The 23,890-nt window shown below is 40.1% G+C and overlaps 4 protein-coding genes across 6 annotated transcripts; 3 read left to right on the forward strand and 1 right to left on the reverse strand.

Annotated features, from left to right (window-relative positions):
* The first annotated feature begins 2,663 nt into the window (after window positions 1-2,663).
* LOC129717200 (uncharacterized) lies at window positions 2,664-5,630 on the forward strand. The gene has a single exon (XM_055667052.1). It carries the CDS (start codon window positions 2,664-2,666, stop codon window positions 5,628-5,630), a length of 2,967 nt encoding a protein of 988 aa, XP_055523027.1.
* Window positions 5,631-7,549: 1,919 nt separating this feature from the next.
* Window positions 7,550-8,847, forward strand: LOC129718351 (uncharacterized). Its single transcript, XM_055669053.1, has 3 exons — window positions 7,550-7,771; window positions 7,951-8,456; window positions 8,522-8,847. Exons 1-3 carry the CDS (start codon window positions 7,649-7,651, stop codon window positions 8,649-8,651), a joined length of 759 nt encoding a protein of 252 aa, XP_055525028.1. The 5' UTR covers window positions 7,550-7,648; the 3' UTR covers window positions 8,652-8,847.
* LOC129718352 (ATP synthase subunit C lysine N-methyltransferase) lies at window positions 8,742-9,640 on the reverse strand. 2 transcript variants are annotated; one of them, XM_055669054.1, is made up of 3 exons: window positions 9,487-9,640; window positions 9,066-9,436; window positions 8,742-9,010 (listed from the first exon to the last, which is right to left on the reverse strand). In XM_055669054.1, exons 1-3 carry the CDS (start codon window positions 9,587-9,589, stop codon window positions 8,828-8,830), a joined length of 657 nt encoding a protein of 218 aa, XP_055525029.1. In that variant the 5' UTR covers window positions 9,590-9,640; the 3' UTR covers window positions 8,742-8,827. The 2 variants fall into 2 exon arrangements, with proteins under 2 accessions (XP_055525029.1, XP_055525030.1); XM_055669055.1 differs by having other exon boundaries at window positions 9,066-9,427; window positions 9,487-9,630.
* A 5,007-nt stretch (window positions 9,641-14,647) lies between these two features.
* LOC129718359 (uncharacterized) lies at window positions 14,648-17,331 on the forward strand. 2 transcript variants are annotated; one of them, XM_055669071.1, is made up of 4 exons: window positions 14,648-14,899; window positions 15,028-15,235; window positions 15,321-15,594; window positions 15,650-17,331. In XM_055669071.1, exons 2-4 carry the CDS (start codon window positions 15,222-15,224, stop codon window positions 15,947-15,949), a joined length of 588 nt encoding a protein of 195 aa, XP_055525046.1. In that variant the 5' UTR covers window positions 14,648-14,899; window positions 15,028-15,221; the 3' UTR covers window positions 15,950-17,331. The 2 variants fall into 2 exon arrangements, with proteins under 2 accessions (XP_055525046.1, XP_055525045.1); XM_055669070.1 differs by having other exon boundaries at window positions 14,648-15,235.
* Window positions 17,332-23,890: the final 6,559 nt, after the last annotated feature.

The raw sequence follows: 23,890 nt of genomic DNA on the forward strand, positions 1-23,890 counted from the left end.
CTGCTGCCGATATGATTGCTCCCGCATCCAGTCCATTGAGACATCCATCGATACTGTCTCAGCTTAGGCAGTCGATTGGGGCAAAGAAGCACCCAACTAACTTGCAATCATCTTTACAGTTTAATAAAGAATTTGCTGCTGTACACACCGATAATGCAGCAGTTTTGTTCGCCAAGTTTCAGCAACAACTGATGAACCCAAGTAGTTCATCCATGCTGGCAACAACCGCTAACGAATCGAGGGAAAGTACTATTTTGGAGAAGAGCAAAGGAGCAGTACCAAAGGTGCTGCAAAATGAATCGAATCTTACTCAAAGAGATAATCGTTCGAAAGCAAAAGGTAAAGTCATTCCTGAACCCCCCGTAGCACCGCAGCAAGGTAAGCCAACAATAAATAAGAAATCCGCCCCATCGGCTGAAGATGGAAATTTTCAAAGTTTAATTGATCAGTTTGGTAAAATGTTTCAAACCAAACCGAAACCAATACCACCACGATACTCCACCGCTTTACCTAAACCAAACCCAAGTGTTCAGTTTCAATCAAGTACTGATTCACTACACGAAGATGTAACAACCCCCATCGAATTTTCGAAAATTACCGAATATATCCCCACCCCCTCGCAGCTAGCCGCTCGTCAGGTTATGTCACGGGATTTGCCTCAGTTTTCGGGCAACCCTGCCGATTGGCCTGTGTTCATAAGCAGCTTTACAAATTCGACGCTTGCTTGTGGATACACTAGTGCTGAAAATTTATGTCGTCTCCAACGCAGCCTCAAAGGTGCTGCCTATGAATCGGTACAAAGCCGCCTTCTTCTTCCGGAGTCAGTTCCGCACGTATTAGATACCTTGTATTTGCTCTATGGAAGACCAGAGCTGCTTATACAGGCGCTACTGGAGAAAGTTTGTTCCGTGCCCGTGCCGAAAGCCGATAGACTAGAAACGCTTATCGATTTCGGGATGGCAGTGCAAAGCCTCTGTGATCATCTTGAAGCTGCAGGGCAACTCGCGCATTTGTCTAACCCAACACTCTTGATGGAATTGGTTGGAAAACTTCCCGCTCATATAAAGATGGAGTGGGGTAATTTTTTGCGAAACGTTTCGGAAGTTAATTTGAAAACTTTCGGAGACTTCATGTCAAACATCGTGATATCTGCGAGTAAAGTGACAATGTATGAACGAAGAAATATCAAGAGTGAGTCCGGAGAAAAATTAAAACCAAAATATCGCGGAACTTTCAACGCACACTCAGACATAACAGAGGAGGTGCGTGACAAGGAAAGACTGTGCTACGTATGTAAGAAAACTGGACATCGTGTGCACGATTGCAAAACATTCAAAGCGTTATCTGTCGATGAACGTTGGAAATACATTAATGCCAAGAGACTGTGTCGGAACTGTTTGTGTGACCATGGCAGGAGGAGCTGCAGGCGTTCGAGTTACTGTGGGACGAATGGATGTCAATACCGTCATCATCCTTTGCTTCACACTATGAGATCCAATAATGCACTGAGCCGCCCGCCGTACATATCTTCTGGTGAAAACTACACACATCGACAAGTAGAGCAATCGCTGTTTTTCCGTATCATACCGGTGACTCTCTTCGGGCCACGCATAGTGGTTAATACGTTCGCATTTCTTGATGACGGCTCGTCAATGACATTGATTGAGGAGACTTTGGTGAATCAACTTGGTGTGCACGGTGACAAGCGACCGCTGTGCCTAATGTGGACGGGTAACGTAACTAGAATGGAAACAACATCACAGCAAGTGTCTCTATCAATTTCCGCGGTTGGCGGACAGAGTATGTATCCTCTAAATGATGTACGCTCAGTTAAGGAACTTTCACTTCCGAAACAAACTCTGTCGTACGAAAAATTAGTGGCAAAATACCAACACCTACGAGGGCTTCCCGTAGCTAGCTATGTAAATGCTACGCCTCGGTTGCTTATTGGTGTGAACAATTTGAATTTGATCGTTCCCTTAAAGGTGAAGGAAGGAAGCTGTCGTGAGCCGGTTGCTGCGAAAACTAGATTGGGATGGTGCGTTTATGGCGGCCATGACGGACAAAACACGAAGCAATCGCTGAACTGCCATTCTTGTAGTTGCACTAACGACGATGAACTACACAAAATAGTAAAGGATTACTTCACACTTGAAGATGTTGCCGTTCAATCTACAATAACTCTGCTATCCGCGGTAGAGAAGCGGGCTCAACAAATTTTGGAGAAAACAACGGTCCGAGTTGGGAGCCGCTTTGAAACGGGGCTCTTGTGGAAGTACGATCGGGTACAGTTTCCTGACAGCTATTCCATGGCACTGCGCCGGCTGCAGTGTCTCGAGAAGCGAATGGACCGGGAGCCTAAGTTACGGGAGAATATCGAAAGACAGCTGATGGAATACCAGGCGAAAGGATATGCACACCGCGCGACAGAAGCGGAACTGGTACTGGAGAACAAAGATCGGATCTGGTAATTGCCGGTCGGGGTTGTTATAAACCCTAAAAAACCTGAAAAGGTTCGTTTAATATGGGACGCAGCAGCGAAGGTGGGAGGTATATCACTAAATACGCTCCTGTTGAAGGGACCAGACCAATTGACCGTCTTACCAGCTGTTTTGTCGCGCTTACGGCAGTTTAAAGTAGCGGTTTCAGCAGATATAAAGGAAATGTTCCACCAGATCCTAATTCGTGCCGAAGATCGGCATTCGCAGAGGTTCCTGTGGCGGAAAGATCCGTCGTGTCCCCCAGAAACTTATTTGATGGATGTGGCGAACTTCGGATCAACATGCTCCCCGGCGTCCGCACAATTTGTCAAAAACAAGAATGCGAAGGAGTTTCAAGAACAGTATCCCCGAGCAGTGGAGGGAATAATAAAAAACCACTACGTAGACGATTTGCTGGAAAGTTACGAAAGCATAGAAGAGGCGATCAGAGTCTCTGAGGAGATGCGGTTAATACATGCCAATGCTGGCTTTGAATTGAGAAACTGGCTATCCAACAGCACTGAAGTACTGCACCGTCTCGGTGAAATAAAACCGTCGTCCAGTCAGGATATTAAGTCGAACAGAAAAGAATTCCAGCGCGTACTGGGGATGATGTGGTGGACCAATGAGGACATTTTATGTTTGTCCACAGTAGTACAAGAAGCTATCCAGAAATTAATCGACGAGGGAGAGCGGCCAACCAAGAGACAACTGTTGAAATGTCTAATGGTTTTTTTTGATCCACTGGGCCTGTGGAGCGCGCTGCTTGTGCATGGGAAAATTTTGCTGCAAGATATTTGGCGAAAAGGAACGCAGTGGGACGAGAAAGTCGATGATGCTGATTTTGAACGTTGGACTCGATGGGCGAGCCTTTTCCAGGATATCGGAGAGATACGCATTCCCCGATGCTATTTTCAGAATGCAACCGTTCGCCACTATCAAAACCTCCAGTTGCATATATTTGCAGACGCAAGCGAAGTAGCTTATGCCGCTGCAGCCTATTTTTGGATCACAAACCCAGACGGTATAGTGGAGTGCACACTGGTTGCCGCGAAGACGAAAGTGGCACCACTAAAACCTTTGTCAATTCCTCGACTGGAGTTACGGGCCGCCGTGCTGGGAGTAAGGTTAATGCAATTTGTTGAACAGAGCCACAGCGTCAAGATTCAACAGCGTTTTCTTTGGAGTGATTCAACCACCGTTTTGTCCTGGCTGCGCGCCGATCATCGAAAGTACAAACAATACGTGGCATGTAGAGTAGGAGAGTTACTCGAGGCATCCAACGTACGAGAGTGGCATTGGGTGCCAACCAAACTAAACCCAGCTGATATGGCAACAAAGTGGGGGAAGGGTCCATGCAAAAACATAGCTGGCGCTTGGTTCAATGGGCCGGAGTTTTTGAAAGGTTCCCCAAACGAATGGCCTCGTGAGAAAACTAAATTGTTACCCACGGAAGAAGAGTTGCGACCGTGTCACGTACACCGCCATATTTCCATACCCGGAATGGTGTTCGACCTACAGCGGTACTCACGTCTGTCACGCCTGATTGGCTCAGCCGCATACGTACATCGCGTTTTCGACTCCCGAAAACAAATGTCGATCGTGAAAAGACAGAACAGCAGCTATTTGAGTTCGGAGGAGCTGCTTAAAGGGCAACGGACACTGATTTGTTTATCGCAATGGCAAGCGTTTCCAGACGAAATGGTGCTTCTAACGCACAACCAACAAAACTCGACGGATAAACAATTACAGCTTGAAAAATCAAGCAGCTTGTACAGGTTGTCGCCTATGCTTGATACCTTTGGAATTTTGCGGATGGAAGGGCGCATAACAGCCGCCCCCAACGTGACAGAAAGCTCTAAGTTTCCAATTATACTCCCCAGAAAACATAGATTTACTTATCTCATGTTGGATGATTACCATCGCAGATTTCGCCATTGCAACCACGAAACAGTCGTGAACGAGGTTCGTCAAAAATACTACGTGCCGCAACTAAGAGTTGCCGTGAAGCAGGTCGCTAAAGCATGCCAATGGTGTAAAGTGTACAACGTAAAACCCAGCATCCCCCGAATGGCACCGTTGCCAGCTGTACGTCTGGCTTCATTTGAACGACCATTTACGCATACCGGTTTGGATTTATTCGGACCCTTAGTGGTGAAAATTGGTAGGAGCAATGCGAAACGTTGGATTGCGGTGTTCACCTGCCTTACTATACGAGCAGTTCATGTTGAGGTGGTTCACAGCCTCAGCACTAGTTCCTGTATAAAAAGCATTCGCAGGTTCGTCGTTCGTCGTGGATCACCAGCTACTATTTACTCCGATAACGGAACGAACTTTCAGGGAGCAAATAGATTATTGCAGGAGCAGATGGAAGAGCTAGCCATTACCTTCACCAGCACTTCAACCAAGTGGATGTTTATCACTCCCGGTACACCCCACATGGGGGGCGCGTGGGAGCGCATGGTGCGCTCAATAAAAAATGGCATGAACGCTGCGTACCAGAGTCATGCAAAATTGGATGATGAAAGTTTAGAAACACTGGTGATAGAAGCAGAAGGTATAGTGAATAGTCGCCCGCTCACATATCTGCCAATCGCCTCTGAAGAAAGTGAAGCATTGACCCCGAATCACTTTTTATTAGGCAGCTCAAATGGGGCTCACCAGCTAGTGCCTCAATCAAGAAACAATGTGGCCATATTGCAAAAGTCTTGGAGTCAAACTGAATTGTACTTGGCCACCTTTTGGAGGAGGTGGGTACGAGAGTATTTGCCTACTATTGCTAAGCGAACGAAATGGTTTGCGGAGGGAAAACCAATAACCTCTGGTGACTTGGTTGTTTTGGTAGACGAGGCGATCAGAAGCACCTGGGAAAGAGGTCGAGTTGTCGAAGTCATCAGAAGCAGTGATGGGAGGATCCGTCAGGCTATAGTACAAACTGCGAGGGGGTTGATTCGTAGGGTGGTGAATAAGCTGGCGGTATTAGAGGTAGAAGAAAAATGTAAAACAGACCCAGAGGGTCAGTGTTACGGGGGGGAGGATGTTGGCTCTGGCGACACTGCTATGCCAGCTACCAATATCTCCGATAAAGAAGTTGCTACCCAAAACGAAAGTGGAGCTGTCAAGCAGGCGGAAGCAGCAGACGACGATTAGGAGACCAACAGCATACACCTTTTTAGAGTGAAGTTGCGAATTAGAATTAAATTACAATAGATCAGTGAATAACAATTAAAGATATATTAAATTTTTTCTTATTGAATAAAATTTGTCGTTAAATAGAATTAGAGATTAAAAAATAGGATTGAGTTACGAGTTACTACGTGAGTAAAAATTAATTATAAAATTAGCAATCTAACCTTACAGACTGTGTCTGAGCAGGGTTTACGTAAATCCCTGAATCCGTGAAGGAAAGCAGAATTTTGCCTTTATTATTAGAGGAAAGACCGATTTTTGTAAGTCGCATTAGATGTATTTTTTAAAACATCAACTAAAAATAAATATTTCACAGCTAAAAGCTGCATTCGCTAAAAACTGCGTGCTGCTAAAAAGAATTCGGTTCCTCATACAACTCCGCTATTTCGGAACATTATCATTCCCCAGGACTTCCACCGTGACCATCAGTTATACGAGTCGAATGAAAAAAATAATCAACGTTGCGCTTTGAGAAGAGATCTGGCACCTCCCTTCTGTCAAAACCCTTCTTTATTCGCTCGATTTTGACCTGCCGTGCTGCCCGAGGAGCACTGTAAAATTTGTCAGCTTCAACCCACCACCGCACGTGCTTAGTTCGTAAACAATTATCTGGCATCTCTTTCTTACTTGCGTCTTAAATAGCGATGACGTTTCATTATTCCTCGGCAGTTTTGCCCGCACACAGTGGAATAAAGAAATTCGCTATGAGTATCTCTAGTTTAGGCTAGCAATACTCAGAGGGAGAGATATGCGAAGAGAATGTTGTGAGCCAAACGAACATGTCAAAAACTGAGCCAAACGAACAAGAAAGGTGACACATTAAAAGGTATTGCAATCAGGTACAATAAAGAATATTTTTTCTTTACACGTTTTTCATGTTTTATTACTAAACAATGCATTGAGAATGCTTAAAAATCTGCTGTATCATACTGATTTTCAACTGGTGGTTCACAAACCTTTTGTATGGTCAACAAAATAATGGTGAGAGTATATCAAATTAGACATAAACATATAATTTCACAATTTCGCGGTTTTTATGATGCTCTTTATTATTTCTCAGGACTCCCACCGTCACCATCAGTTATTCGAGTTAAATGAAAAATTTATTCCATATTGCGCTTTGAGAAGAGATCTGGCACCTCTGACATGTGAAATCTAGTTGCCAAATTGGCGGCTTTTTTCATCGCTTATCTCTCCCACTGAGTATCTCTAGTTTAGGCCATGTAGCGTATAGTGATGTTCGATTTTTTTTATTTTCGACTGTCGATCAATTGCTAAAAACTACCATTGTTTATCGATTAGTACTTGTATAAAGATAAATGCACCCCTTTGGCATCACGCCATGTTTCAAGGGCTAACATCTCAACGTATGTAAAAACGAGATAGCATATCACCGCTTCTCTTCATACATCTTCATCTTACTGCTGACAGCGGGCACAAATTAATTTGAGCCCAGGACATGAGTTCATTGTCATTCACTGTTACTCGGTATAGGGATGCCAAAGGCTCGGATAAATGACTTTCAACCTACGCACACTAGTCAACGTGTAAACCCGTGTAAAATCAAATTGGTTTTCTCAACACTGTAAATCGCATTTCGTTGTTTCAACTTTCTATCACTTTTTGTCATTTTTGGTCGATATATTCAGCAGCTTCTTCCGATTCCCAATCACGAATAAAAAAAGTATTCAGAACCGAGTTTATAACACATTTACATGTTCAACTGAATATATTTCCAGCTGCTTAAAACATAGCATTGCAAACAAAACAGCGATTTGTTTATGTTTTCCTCAACTAGTGGCACTTGCACATTCGTACGTAAATAGGTCTATTCAAGTATTATTCAATTATCCGTTATGGTCATCAAGTTGCTGCAAAGACATGCTAATATTAACGGACATCCCTACTAACGAAGACTGGTACTACAGCTGTCACAACAGTGATCTGCTTTCAATCTCCCACCTTCGTATCTAATCGGTATGAAACCTTTTGTAGTTATTCGGAAATTAGAAAATCAGGATAATATACAATGCCAAAATGTAGTGAAAGATTTTATTATGGCCGGAGCCTGGGGTGCTTTCATATCATGCTTGTTTCGGGAGGTACGTGTTTTTTATTTTTTTTTTGGTCAGCTCAGGAAATAGGTATCAAAGTTGTTCATATCGATTTTTCCTGTTGGATTCATCGAAGTGTTTCAATTCATTAATTTAGATTTTTTTGTTGAGTTTAGGAGCCCTCTGGCATACTTTGGTTTGGTATACTAATTACTTTTTCATCTTAGATTACACTCCAACTTATAGTTATAGTGTGGGCCATCATGTTCATCTTTTTTGGAATTCCATTGCTGATGTGTTGCGTGGCTATACCCGTAGTTATAGGATTGATCCTGTTCACCACTTACGGTAGTTACTTCAATAAGGCGAATGATCTGGCCATTCGAGGAGGAAACAAATTATGTTGGGTAGCGGAGATTTATGAACCTCATGGATTGCAGAAAGAAGACAACATCGATGAATTTTTCGACGATGTACCCGTAAAAAATAAAAGTGAAATAAACAAAATGAGGCGAAAAGTTATAGGTACGATTAGCTGTAAAAGTCACCTAATATTGGAAAACTCTGGATGGATTTATCGCTTGGCAGTTTGTCCCAAGTACCCATTCAGAGATATCGCGGAGCGTTTGATTATACGAGTGCTGTCTAACGCCGTTGATAATCAACTTTTTACCGTTGAAACTGTAACCTCTGAATGTGATGAAAATATTCGCGAGGTATACCTTAAGTTAGGGTAAGTATAATTTCGAACATGAATATAAATTTTATGAAGATATCGTTTTCAAAAAATATTTTTAGATTCACATTACGTTTGGTATACCACAAACAAATTATAGGTAATACGCTTAAAGTAATGAAATCTCAACTTGGAATCGACCCTTTTGAATGGAACCAAAACCGAGAACAAATCAACGTAGAACTCCAGTAAATTATCGAAAACTTGTAGCATATCGAAACTCAAACGACTATTTGGTATTATTAATTTAAGATGTAGTTATGACCAAATCAGACAAAGAACTCAGCATTTAAAACCCAATTTATTATTGTACTAAATTATAGAAGTTTTGAAAATGTAAAATTGTTATATGTAGAAAATAATCAAATTTACACTGGATTTATTTTCATGTTAGTGTTTTTATAATCAAAGCTTTTTCGGTAAATCCACAAGGAGTCAATACCATCGTCTATTGTACTGATAGGAACCAAATTAGGAAATGGAAATCGACAAGTGATTATCGTAGCATTAAGCTGTGCTTCTTGCGTTATTTTTTGCTCGAGATCTTGCATCTAAAATGATTTTCTTATACAATCATCATACCTAAGTACAATGTTTAGTGCTTACCATTTGTTCTACGCCGAATATAACAATATTATTATAATTTGATATATCAAATTTCCAAAGATCTTTTCGAAAAAACTTAGTATTTGCGTATACCCCCGTTCGCATCGCGGAAAAGCGTGAATAATAAACCAACCATGGGTTCAATTCTACCCCATGGGCTTCGATGCTGTGCGTTTTAGCAGCCGCTATCACAATTCTTCCATCGCCTGAGCCAATATCTAATAGTTTGTTTGCGCTATTAGAAGTACTAATAGCTGATAATACATTTTTGATTTGTTTCGTTGTTGCTGGAACATATGGCAAACAGTGTTTGCGTAACGCCGGTGCCACAAATGAATAGCAGATAATCGAGAGTCCAACACCTAAACCACCTTAAATTATCAGTATTAGAGGCTATTTACATTATAATAAGCAAACTAACCTGTGACCGCAATGAGGATTTTTCCAGATTTGGATTTATTGTTTTGTGAAACTGGTACGTATTTTCCCACATTTTGCTTCGTACTTGTTTCACTGGTTGACATTTTGCTAAAGATAAGGGTTGGACAAAACTGTACTTAGGCGAAAGTATCGAATATTCATTTCAGCTTCCAACACTGCTGCAAGGATGCCAGCTCATTTTTTCAAATGTCATCACGTTCCGAGTAAAACTGTCTTCCCTTGTCGTCCAACCCGAGATGGCTTGAAACCGAACGAAGGCTGCAAAAATTACCAGGCAAACCGAAAACTAACGACCAAAAAAAAGTCACCACCTCTGCAAAATGCGGGACATAATCACATATTTTCTAATGTCTTCAACTCTTCGCATAGTTTTCAATAGAGATACTCAAAGAGAGAGAGAGAGAGATAAACGATGAAAAAAGCCGCCAATTTGGGAACTAGGTTTCACATGTCATAGGTGCCAGATCTCTTCTCAAAGCGCAATATGGACTAAATTTTTCATTTGACTCGTACACTGAAAATAGATCGCACGCTAATCCCTAATGCTCTTTACATATGAATGTCAATACACGAGCCTAATCATTCTATTGTGTCGGCTCATATCGATTTTTATTGAAATCCACGGTATTTTAACGCCTTTTGGCATTTGACGCGTGTAAGCATTGGAATCTGTGTAAAATGATTGATTTTGGTATGCATGACATGGCAAGCCGAAGTGTAAGACACTTGATTTTGTAACGAGAACTGAAACGCAAGTGTATTCCACGTAGATATGAAATGTTTCATCTATTAGCACAGAAGTAAGTGGAATCCACTTGGCAGTAACGTGTCGATTTTTTACAGTGTATAACTGATGGTGATGGTTGTAATCCTGAGAAATATTGTGCATGCATAGGGATACCATCTGGTCCGAGTTAAAAATCAGGACAACTTTAATTTTGGCACAAATTTCATCTAACATAAACTAGTAAACCGGCACTACAAGGCGGGGTTCATGGGTGCCCGCGCCACCACGGATCAGATATTCGCGGTTTGGCAAGACATGAAGAAATGCCGCGAATACAACGTGCCCACACATCATTTGTTTAACGATTTTAAATCGGTGTACGACACAATCAATCGAGACCAGCTATGGCAAATTATGCACGACTACGGATTTCCGGACAAACTAACGCGGTTGGTCAAAGCGACGATGGATCGAGTGATGTGTGTAGTTTGAGTATCGGGGGCACTCTCGAGTTCCTTTGAAACCCGGAGAGGTTTAAGACGAGATGATGGTCTCTCGTGCCTACCGTTAACATTACCCTGGAAAGCGTCATTAGAAGAGCGGGGATTAGTACGAGTGACACGATATTTCAAAAATCGATTCAACTGTTTGGTTTTGCCGACGATATCGACGTTGTGGCTTGGACCTTTGTGAAGATGGCGGATACGTACATCGGACTAAAGACCGAAGTCAAACGGATTGGACTGGTCATCAATGCATCGAAGACGAAGTACATGATAGGAAGGGGTTCACGAGAAGACAGTGCTCACCTCCCACCTCGAGTTCAAGTTGGTGGCGATGAAATCGAGGTGATCGATGAGTTCGTGTATCTGGGCTCACTGGTAACTGCCGACAACGATACTAGCAGAGAAATTCACGACGCATTGATATGTGAAAAAAAAATTCAACGACGCATTATGGCAGGAAATCGTGAATATTTTGGTCTCCGGAGGAAGCTCCAATCCAGTATAATTCGTCGCCGCACCAAGTCTGCCATCTACAAGTCGCTGATCAGACTGGTATTCTTCTACGGGTATGAGACATGGACGCGCCCTTGCGATCGGAAAGTGTTGCGTACCATGTTCGGTGGACTGCAGATGGAAAACGGAGTGTGAGGAAGGCGAATGAACTACGAACTGCAGGAGCTGCTGGGGAGCCATCTATCGTCCACACCGCTAAAATTGGCAGGTTGCGGTGGGCTGGGCATGTTGTAAGGATGTCGGACAACAGCCCGGTAAAGATGGTCCTTGAAACCAATCCGTCAGAGACTAGACGGAGAGGTGCACAGCGGACAAGATGGATCGATCAGGTGGAAGACGACCTGCGGACTCTACGCAGACTGCAGAGCTGGCGAACTGCAGACATGGGCTGAGTGGAATGGAGCGACTCTTACGTACAGCAAAGACCACGCCACGGCTTGAGACTGTTTGGTTAGGTAAACTAGCAAACCAAGAAAAAATCGTTTTAATATAATTTCGCACTATTGTTTCTTATGGTAGGGGGGGGTGGGGGCAAGACGAACAGGGTGGGTAAGATGGACATGTGACTTATTCTTAAGCTTAGCGACTTTCTTTCTGCAAAATTGTCTCGGCCAATCTATCATCAAGTTAGTTTATGGTTTTCGAACCACTGTCACCATGGTTACATTCGTCAAATGTGCAATAAATAAACAAACTTTATAACAAAGCTACAAGTTCGAGTGCGGATGTAGTTTTTTGTGTCAGAAAATAAGATTTTTTTCCAGTAAGTGTCGCGTTTTATTGGATGTTGATCCATTTTTCGGTTATTTGAAACTTGGCTGATCTATTCGCGAAGAGATACAGGTAAAGTATATTGTTATTGAAAAACTATGAAAGTTTGAAAATTGTGTGTACTGGTGGGGTAAGATGGTCCACCACCAGGGTGGGTAAGACGGTCAGTGTTTATAATATTGGTTCTTCAAATTAAGGTATGCCTCGATCCTACAAAAGGACAACTACCCGTCAGACGTGGACCGAAAGTCAGCTGGCTGCTGCTAGACACGAAGTGGCCTGAGGAATTTCGGTTCTTGCTACCGCGGTAAAATACGGTATTCCAAGGACCACTTTGAAGAGGCGAATTGCATTTCCTACAATGACAATGAGTATGGGGCCTAAGGAAGCCGTTTTCACTGCAGAACAGGAAAATGAATTGGTACAGCATCTCTTGGACTTAGAGAGTCGCTTCTATGGCCTTACTCAAAAGGATGTCCAAAAGCTTGGCTTCGGGCTAGCCGAAAGAAACTTCCTTCCACATCCCTTCAACAAAGTCAAAAAAATGGCAGGGCGCGATTGGTTACTCGGTTTTCTGAAACGAAATCCAAAATTAAGCTTTCGAAAGCCTGAAGCCACGTCTTACGTGCGTGCACGAGGTTTCAACAAACAGGCAGTATATGCTTTTTATAATTTACTCGAGCAATTTCTTAAAGAAGGAAGATTTGCTCCTACCCAAATATATAATGCAGACGAGACCGGAATCAGCACAGTAAGTTCAATAGTCCAGTTCACACCTTTTTAGCTATTTTAAATGAAAATATTCTTCAAAGGTCCCTCCAAAAAAACAAAAAATTGCTGCTTTAAAAGGAAAGAAGCAAGTGGGATCGATTTCCTCTGCGGAACGTGGAGAAACTACTTCGGTGATGATGTGCATGTCTGCAACCGGTAAATATGTTCCTCCATTCATGATCTTTCCTCGAGCTCGGATGAATGAAGCATTGAAGAGAGGTGCTCCAGCTGGGACTAAGTTTCGGTGTAATGCATCGGGATATATGACGACGGAAGTATTTCTCGATTGGTTCGACCACTTCCTGGAGTACGCTAAGCCATCAAAGGAAACACCAGTATTACTTATTATCGACAGACATAGTAGTCACACGAAGAATCTGGTTTTTGCTGAAAAGGCAAGGAACAGTTTTGTAACAGTTCTTGTATTGCCCCCCCCCCACTGCAGTAATAAGATGCAACCTCTAGACGTTGCATTTATGGGACCATTTAAGAAGAACTTTTCCTACGCAGCAGACGCTTTCTTGCGCCAACATCCTGGGGTTGTAATTGGGCTGTACGATGTTGCAGATTTGATGGCGCAAGCTTTTGTTAAGGCCGCCAGCATTAGTGTTGCCATTTCTGGTTTCAAAGCAACCGGAATATGGCCTTGCAATCGTCACGTATTTTCGGATGAATCTTCTGCGCCGTCCGAAGTTACAGATCAACCTGAAATACAACCTGTTGAGAATCATGATGAACCTGCAAGCTGCACGGTAGAGAAAAGTGTAGTTGAATCTACGTTGGAAGATGGTTTAATTCCTGGCGACCAAGCTGTTAGTGACAGGGAATCATCTTTCAACGTTACGCCTGAAGAAATTCTGCCGCTTCCGAAAATTTCCAGACCCCGAGGCTCGAAAAGGAAGCGCAAAACCGAAAAAGCGGTTGAGATCACATCTGACTCATACCGCCAAGAATTAGAGATAGCTGAAGCTGCAAAAGAGATAAAACTCATCAAGAAGATGAAAAGGCCAATTAAACGTGTCAAGCGAGAAATTGTTCCGGAGGATTCACTTTGCGATCAATGCGGAAATTGTTTTTCTGATTCTGTAGATGGCTCAAGATGGGGCAGATGCATCAAATGTGACATTCGGTTTCACGCGACATGCCATTACGCTGAAATTGTCTGCAATGCATGCGCCTAATTGATTGAATGGGCGTGCTACTAAGCTTTGATGAACGGAATTTGTTTTTTTTTTGTTCTGAGCTACTGGCTGTCGCCAATAATTGTTTGTGATTTATTCCGCTGTATAATAAATAAAATAATAAATAAAATCATTCAGTTCGATAAGATTGAAACTGCCTCTGAAAAACTGATACAGGACCTTGTGAAACCCTGTTCCCGGAGTGTGCCCAGTAAGGCCAAAAGCCTTAAAATATCCTCCATGTGTGTTTTCGTTTCACGTTTCGCTAATTCATAACGTTATAAAAGCTCAACTCGTCGTTTATTTTTAATTTTCTTAACATGGCCGTCTTACCCACCCTACCTGTCCATCTTACCCACACCACCTGTCCGTTTCACCCGCACACTCAAAAAAAGCGAATTCTGCAATCTTTTTTTTATTGTTTCAAAAAAACGTAGAAAACGATTTTCAATCGTGAAACCAAATACTACGCATCAAAGTGCTTATGTCAAACTAAAGTGTAAAGAATTAAGATCCCAAAATATATGATGTTCTACACATACAAATTTACTGTTTCCTTAACATGTCCGTCTTGCCCCCACCCCTCCTACAATAAATTTGGATGTTTTCAAAAAGTTCTCCGATAAAACGATGTCAAATTCATCTATTATTACAAACCTATACATTGTTAGTTACCATTTTCTCTCAAAAACTCAGTTTTCGTACAAATGCAAATAGATTCAACCGACCACAAAAATCGATCTCAGTGATCGTTGCATCCCGGAATCGGAAAAAAAATCAATTTCCGAAAAACTCTGCGTTGTGTCAAGCTACAACATTGATTATTTTAGGAAAATCAGGACAAATGCTAGAATAGGGCATTTGCACGGTGCATATGTATTAGTCATCTGTTGGGCAGGCAAAAGTGACAGCTCCATATAATTCGTACGGATCGGCAGAAGTATTTTATTTGAAAATAATATTCTAGCTTATTTACAGCAAAAATCATGCACGAAAATTGTTTTCAACAAGTTTATTTGTTCGTCCATTGCATAGCAACATTGTTTTTATAGTATTCACATTCGGTACGCGGTAAAATCGACCAACTTCGTAGTTATGGGCTATGCTGATTGAACGGCACGAATATTGAAAAATATATTCACCGTTTTTCATTGAAAAATGTCTTGTGTCAAATGATTCTAGTTGAATGATAAATATATAATTAATAAAATTAATTGGTTTACGTCTAAAAAGCCAGCTCCAAAAGATGGATTCGGATAGGTAAGATTATTTTTTTAATATCTGCTTTACTCTTCATTTTGAATATGTTACCATTTGTGTTTAATACTCAAATATTTACTTTTAGCGCAAAAGCCAGGTACGCGGAAAAAATTAGAAAGTTTTGTTATGGCTACGACCCATACAAGTGGAAGCAAAGTGATTATTTAAAAAGTAGCTTGCCAAAGAATGTGACCTATTACGACATTGTTGAATATTTGATAAATCGAGAGAGTCCGTATACCCGAGAAAGCTTCAAGGCCTTCAAGAGCTTGGACGCATACAAGAATTTCAGGGCGGGATGGATAACGTTTCTAGGTTCCAGGCTAGTTGATTCTGGTTCTTGTATCGTGTTTGCTCGGGTATAATGTAACTATTTTTTCTCAGAAAAGTAAATTATTTATTAACATGTTGCAGGTGAAACATTCCCAAAAACTTAACTTAAGACCCACCTCTACCTGGGTTTCGGTAGACTCTACAGGAACGGTGCAAACTGCACATTGTGATTGCATGGCCGGATTGGGTGAAGTTTGCTCTCACGTAGGCACTGTGCTTTTTGCCCTTGAATGCTGGTGTCGTGAAGATGTAGACGACAACGAACCCTCATGCACTGACATACTTAATCAATGGCTAGTTCCCCCAAAGAAAGCTATTGATTACGCCGAAATTAAAGACATATTCCGCCAAAAAGATCAGCCTACTGCGTCCCCTGTCTAAGATTTTTAAGTACCTGAATGCTCTACAGGAGAATTGAATGAGTTCGTACACAAGTTAATTGAAAAAAGGGCAAAATCCATCAGCTGGGCAATTCATGCAACAGCCTTCGAATGTCAACTCAAGCTGCGGGTTTGGTCCAGATTCTGATATGATACGCTATCTTTTCTGCCAATTTTTTGATCCGAGTCTCACAAAAAATCTTTAAGCGAGCTTCGCGAAATCAGTGTGAATAAAATAAAAAACTTACGTTACACGAAGTCTCTTGTAAAGCAAATAGCTAGTTTGACTATGTCACAAAGCTCGAGTTGGTTTTGGGAAAAGTTTCGAGCTGGAAGAATAACCGCATCTACTTTTAAATCGTGTACAAGGACACCGATTGATAATCCTTCAATGCACCTTATCAGGAAAATCTGCTATCCCGAAGATTATCGCTTTTCAACATCTGCGACGAGATATGGTTGTACCCAAAAATGGCAGACGAACATTCAAATTTTCATGCGAAGAAGACTGGTCTACACTTGGATGAGGAAAAACCATTTTTCGGGGCATCTCCGGATGCAATCACAATGTGTGACTGTTGCGGGAAGAGTACTGTGGAAATTAAGTGCCCTTATTGCCTTCGAGATGGTAAAACGATGAAAGAGTACGCTGCTAGAACAGATAGTCCAATTCAAACAACAGAAACAGGATGGAAAATGAAAACCGATCACCATTATTTTTACCAAATTCAAATGCAAATGCTTGTACTCAACGTTAACTTTAGCATTTTTATTATTTGGACGAGCAAAGAGATTGTAATACTGCGAGTGGACCGAGACGACACCTTTTTGAAGACAGAGTTGTCAAAAGGTGAACAATTTTTTAAGTTGGTTCTCATGCCTGAACTGTTAGGCCAACACTATACGGGAGGGGATTTCAGATATCGAATGTGAAACTGTTGAAGTTGAATAAACGAACAATCTGCGAAATAAAATTTTAAAATGTTTTTATTTTTCAACAATGATGACAATTTTTCAACTTTGATACAATCGTTAATCTGGCGGGACTACAGAGGGACAAAGATTAACTAAACAACAACATACTGTTACAATTTGATCCATTAATGACGTTTCACAAAAATTTGAAGTTCTTTTCAGAGTACTAATTGGAAATTTATTCTTGTACAATATTTTATACTTATTTCGAACCTGCGCAATCACTCGCTCCACATGAATTCTGACGTTTGCTAACTTTCGTGTATTTTCTATATCTAGCGGATGCAACTGATCCTGACCAATCGTGAAAGCAGGTAAAAATAATTTAACTCCAGCACTTTCAACGTGATTTTTTATCAAAAAACCCCTATCTGCCATAATAAAATCTCCTTTTGGCATTTTACTTAACATACCTGATTTTTCAGCAATAAATTTATCACTTGCTCTGCCACCAAACCCATTCGAAATAAATATAATGGATCCATTAGGAGCTATTCCTATTAAATATTTAACAGTATGGGAATGTTTGTAATTAGACCACATTTGAGCAGCTTGTAAAACATCACTGGGTTTTTCGGTGAGAACCTCGAAACAATCTATAATTACAGAAACCTTGTTACCAAAATGTCGTTTGAAGCACTCTGGCATTGCATTATGCACGGATTCGCGAGAAGGCCAACTAACAAGTCCCTTCAATCGTTGGAACATTACATATATACACTTATGAAAATACCTTGATACTGTGCTAACGTGAACTTTACCCATATATGCAATCAACGACATATTTATATCTAGCCTAACTCTAGCTAGCGTAAAAAGAATTTGAAACTTTGTAATTTTACACGAAGCAACAGGTTGTATTAGAACAATTGTATTTTAACGGCTTTTGTTTCTAAATATACTAACTGGTTATTATTTTTGAAATGGTGCGATATATTTTAGGAAAAAGATACTTTAATTTTCAATTCACTTCTGCCGCAGCGAAATAACAAACGTAAACAAGCAATGTGTGCCCAACAGATGCTATGCATGTGTGTGTAGCAAAAGCCCTATATGAAAAATAAATCAGGACGCCCAAATAGGATTTCAAAATCAGGACATGTCCTGCTAAATCAGGACGGATGGTATCCCTATGCATGCAGAGAAAAATCGGAAGCGACGAGTTGCTCGTCTGACAAGGATTTTCCAGCGAATTTCGTAGTATTTTAATATAATGTAGCCTTTGCTTCAACATAAAATGTCTCGAAATATGCGACTGTAATATTTTCCAATAGTTTTGATTGTTTTCTAGTCGCAAAAGTATGTCAATTTAATCAAAGAACATTAAAACTGCATTGTACTGTGCGAGAAATATTCATACAAAATGACATCGCTAGAAATCTTCGCGTCGCTGGACTCACCAGCGAATTGCAGAGTAGTGCTGCAGCGACAATAATAAAGAGCATCATAAAATGCGGTCTCGATCAACTAGATTAATTGAGAGAATTCGTTATCGATGTTGTTTTCGGCACATTTTGCATGTGTAGGAAAAGTACAACGATACACCGTGCCCCAGTGCTGAGTCGAGAAAATTTTCAGCTCGAAAAGATCCTCGACATGATCGGGAATCGAACCCGATATCACAACCGTGTGGGAGAGCTAGCCGACCGACATCGCTAACCACAGAACCACGGGGACCACATACTTTCACCATGATTGATCATTATTTTGTTGACCATAAGGTTTGTGAACCACCAGTTGAAAATCAATATGATAAAGAAATTTTGGAGCATTCTCAATTCATTGTTCAGCAATATAACAAGAAAAACGTGTAAAGAAAAATATATCCTCTATTGTACCTGATTGCAATACCTTTCTTGTTCGTTTGGCTCAGATTTTGACATGTTCGTTTGGCTCACAACATTCTCTTCGCATATCTCTCCCTTTGAGTATTGCTGGTTTTCAATGTCTTCCATTTGTCTTCACAAACAAGGATGTTTTCACCGCAGGGTAAATGTCTTCGATTTCGATGCCGCACTGCCGTATACACGTTTGTAAAAAGGTTCATGAAATCAGAGTCTATGTATATAATATAGAGTCGCGCAAAGATGAAACCAAAGGAACCAAATCAGTGTCAAACGAGGGTACCAATCGAGCAATGTAAAAAAACAAGGTGATAATGTTAGGAGGGGATGAAAAGTGTTGTAATTAAAGAATATGTGTTTTTCCGAAGTTTTAACTACACATTTTAATCCAACTTTAAACCTGTACACTGGTTCAGTTAAAACCAAACAAATCTCAGCATCTTCGCAGTCCCGAATTTGAATTGCGAAATTTGTCGAGTTGCGTCAAATGTCATTTGCTCAAGTTGATCGTGTTGCCAACTGCTGCAAATCTGGTTTTTATTGGTTTTCGAATATGATATCCGCGATATCATGTATCCGGAGGTGACATGTGATGACAACTCGGTTGTATGGGATATCAGGTGATATGGATTTCATAGCCTGATACCAGGTGATATACGGTGTAGTGTGAACGGGGCATTACGTAATGCCTTGTTCGGACTACGCCGCATATCATCAAGCAAGGGAAACAGTCTCTTATATAGCCCAAAGAGTACATTCCCGGCTAACGGGGTGCTCCATTCTGTCGCCCTTTTTAGGGAAAGACAGCAAGCGATCAATCAAAAGTCGACTATGTTCAACAGTTTTCAATAGTACAATAGTTCGAACAATCAGATCACAATTTCCTGCATTTGGACGGGTGCTTAAATGATTTTCCAATCGATTGCTGCAAAAATGACAGAAATTGGTTGGACACTGACTGAGTTTACAACGTTAGAAATTGGACAATTTTCGTGACGCTCTCGATGTTTTCGGTTTTCGAAATTGGATTCCTGTATTGATGTTGGGTCCTGTATTGATGTTAGGTTAGTAGGATTAGTCAAATAAATATTAAAATAATTGTAAACACACTTACACAATATATACGTTACACAGTGGGTACAAGTGGGCGGTAAAACAGGCAGCCAGTATGTATGGCAGATCAACTGAAAGGGAGGAAATCTATTATACAGATGGGTGTCAAATTGATCAAGGCGCGAAATATCGCGCAGCCGTCGCAAAATATTGGCGCAGAAAACAGCGCGAAAAGCTTTCTTGGTGGCCCAAGATGCCAGCCATCATCAGAAAATATCTGGTAGTCGTGTACTAAACGTTGTAATTTTAGAAATTGGAAGATTTGGTGCAGGTTGTTAGTGGCAACAGGAGTTGTCCCGTACCTGTGTTGGCAAGCTGAACCTGGATTGGACCGTCACATACGGTTTCGGAGGCACACGACCGGCCTAGCGACCGGCCTTGGCGAGGCGGAGACATCAATTTTTACCAAAAAGTTCGGTGAAAAAGCAATAGTTTGGCGAGCCATTTGTGAGTGTGACATGCTTTCTGAGCCATTCGTAACAAAAGACACGAATAATACCGCTGTTTACGTCCGAGAGTGTCCAAATCGGCGTCTGCTGTCCATGATCCGTAAACATGACCATGACATGACATCCAGTACTGTTTGGGCCAGATTTGGCATCAGTGCACTACTCAAAGAACACGATGGCTCGATAACAATCCAACGAAGTTTTTTTTTTTTTTTTTTTTTTTTTTAAGGGGGGATTTGTTAGTAGCTTAAGTATTTATGATAAATATTAGTAAATAATGAGTATGTGTGTCCAATCACAAATGGTGACTTCTCAACACTGTTAGAAATTTGAAATTTTAATTGTTAGGATTTGTTTGCTTTCGCAATTAGGACTTATCATTCGTAGGGATTTAAACCTATCTGTCAGAAAAGGGGAAGTAAACTTACAACTAACTTAATTGCTAACTTATTGGCTATAAAGAGAGCTTATCGTAGCAATTGAGGATTGCAACGATTTTTGTCGTAATTTGTTAATAATTTTATTTGACATAGCTTCTAATGGTTCAACACCATTAAGTCTATGTAATTCGAGTGTACCAAACCAAGGAGGACGCTTCAAAATCATTTTCATAATTTTATTCTGAATCCTTTGGAGCGTTTTCTTCCTTGTTGAACAGCAACTTGACCAGATCGGTACAGCATAAAGCATTGCTGGTCTAAAAATTTGTTTGTAAATCAAAAGTTTGTTCTTTGAACAAAGTTTAGAATTCCTGTTAATGAGAGGATATAAACATCTCGTATATTTGATGCAATTGGCTTGTATACTCTCAATGTGCTCTTTGAAAATAAGTTTTTTATCATAAATTAGTCCCAAGTACTTAACCTTGTCGGACCAACTTAAAATAACCCCATTCATCTTGACAACGTGATTATCGTTTGGCATGAGGAAAGAAGCCCTAGGCTTATGCGGAAAAATTATCATTTGAGTTTAAGAAGCATTGGGAGAGATTTTCCACTTTTGCAAGTAGGAAGAAAAAATATCTAAACTTTTCTGCAATCGACTGCATATGACACGAAGACTTTTTCCTTTTACGGAAATGCTTGTGTCATCGCAGAACAATGACTTTGTGCATCCTGGAGGCAAATCAGGAAGATCTGAAGTGAATATGTTGTACAGGACTGGACCCAAGACTGAACCTTGAGGTACACCTGCTCTGACAGGAAATCTATCAGATTTTGAATTCTGATAGACAACCTGCAGAGTTCGATCAGTAAGATAATTTTTTAAAATTTTGATTAGGAAAATTGGAAAATTAAAAGTTTGCAATTTCGCAATCAAACCTCTATGCCAAACACTGTCGAATGCTTTTTCTATGTCTAAAAGAGCAGCTCCAGTGGAATAACCTTCAGATTTGTTAGCTCGTATCATATTAGTAACTCGGAGCAATTGATGAGTTGTGGAATGCCCATGGCGAAATCCAAACTGTTCATTTGCAAAAATTGAATTTTCGTTGATGTGTGACATCATTCTGTTAAGAATAATTCTCTCAAACAGTTTACTTATTGAAGAAAGCAAACTGATTGGTCGATAACTTGAAACTTCAGCTGGGTTCTTATCCGGTTTTAAAATGGGAGTAATTTTTGCATTTTTCCATAATTTGGGAAAATATGCAATTTTGAAGCAGCAATTGAAAATTTTCACTAAAAATTCCATTGTGCTCTCAGGGAGATGTTTGATTAGTATATTAAAGATTCCATCGTCACCAGGTGCTTTCATATTTTTGAAATGTTTAATAATTGATTTAATCTCATTCAAGTTAGTTTCAATTATTTCTGCAGGTAAAAAATTCTGGGAAGAAATTAAATCAAATTGACGTGTGACTTCATTTTCAATTGGACTCACAAAATTCAAATTTGAGTTATGAACACTCTCAAACTGCTGAGCAAGTCTTTGAGCCTTTTGTTCATTGGATACAAGAAAACGTTCACCATCTTTTAAAACTGGAATAGGCTTTGAAGGTTTCTTAAGAATCTTCGACAGCTTCCAAAATGGTTTTGAATATGGTTTCAATTTTTCAACTTTAGTCTCAAAATTTTGATTTCTCAGAAGAGTAAATCTATGATCCAACGAAGTTAATTTCGTGCCAAAGGAGATGAACCCGCTAAATTGTCCCCAGGCCAATCGAGAATCTTTGGGCTCTATCAAGTCAGCAGATTTTTTTAAAAAAATATAAAAGAACTTAGAGAAAATAAAAGTTAAATATAAATTTAGTTCGCTTTTGAATTGTGTTTATACCATTTATTTGAAATTGTGCTTATATATAATGAAACACCCTATAATTGGGTTGTTTAGCTATATCAGCTTTTTATGTCTTCTGAAAGAGCTGCATTTTCTAAGGGCAGCCTTAACGGTGCGCTTCTATACCCCGTTTGGCAGCGCTCTATCATCACTTCACACCGTACCGGTCGGTGCTAAACGCACTAGAGAAATAGTAGCCGAGCTTCCGGGAAGCATCGCGCTCTCAAATTTAGCAGCCCGATAACAGCGCTGCTAAAGATTTATGCTGGTTGAAACGTCAAACTGAAACGATAGCAACTACCGGTGTGAAAACGGGTGAGTGAGCAAAATAGCCGCGCTGTACACAGCCGCCATAACAACTTAAATGGTACCGCACTGTTAAGGATGCCCTAAGGAAAACTTGATTTTCAAAAAATTTCTATCGTTATCATTCAATTTTTTAATCACGAATTAAAAGTGCTCGAAATCTGCTCAAAATCGCTACAATAACAGTTCGCCCATATACCAACTGTCATTGTAGCGATTTTTTATTTTTCATTTAAAAATCGAAGAACAATGATATTAAATTTTTAAAAACCAGGTTTTGCTCAGAAAATTACACTCTTTTACCTGATATATAAAAATCAGAAATCCGTGAGTGGCTAAACAACTCAATTCATTTAAAAATCCTTGTTAAATCAATGGATTCCAAAAAGTTTGATTCAACCATTTTATATTGTTATTCATATATATATATATATATATATATATATATATATATATATATATATATATATATATATATATATATATATATATATATATATATATATATATATATATATATATATATATATATATATATATATATATATATATATATATATATATATATATATATATATATATATATATATATATATATATATATATATATATATTATTTATTCAACAATATTTATATATTGAAATTATTATTTATCCCTCTAGTGCCCAAGGCCGCCATTTACGATACTCTCAGGTCCCGAGGGAGACAACCCAATATGCCAGTCAGTAATATCTTGGCCCAGCAGCGGAACATATTCAATAGGCTGCTTACCTATGGCGATAGAAAACCATCAAACAACAAATCAGTGTTTTTAATGCAAAACATTCTAGCTTTAAGTTAGATTTAGTTTCAGCTCGTAGTCGGCAGCGAGGATAAAAAATTTGCTTTTAGTTATTAAGATACTTCACAAAGTAAGCTACCAGATATAATTGGCGCCGTTAAACATTAAATTGTATTTGTGCCGTGTCAAATAA

Source organism: Wyeomyia smithii, chromosome 1 (assembly GCF_029784165.1).
Source record: "Wyeomyia smithii strain HCP4-BCI-WySm-NY-G18 chromosome 1, ASM2978416v1, whole genome shotgun sequence".
Taxonomy (NCBI): domain Eukaryota; kingdom Metazoa; phylum Arthropoda; class Insecta; order Diptera; family Culicidae; genus Wyeomyia; species Wyeomyia smithii.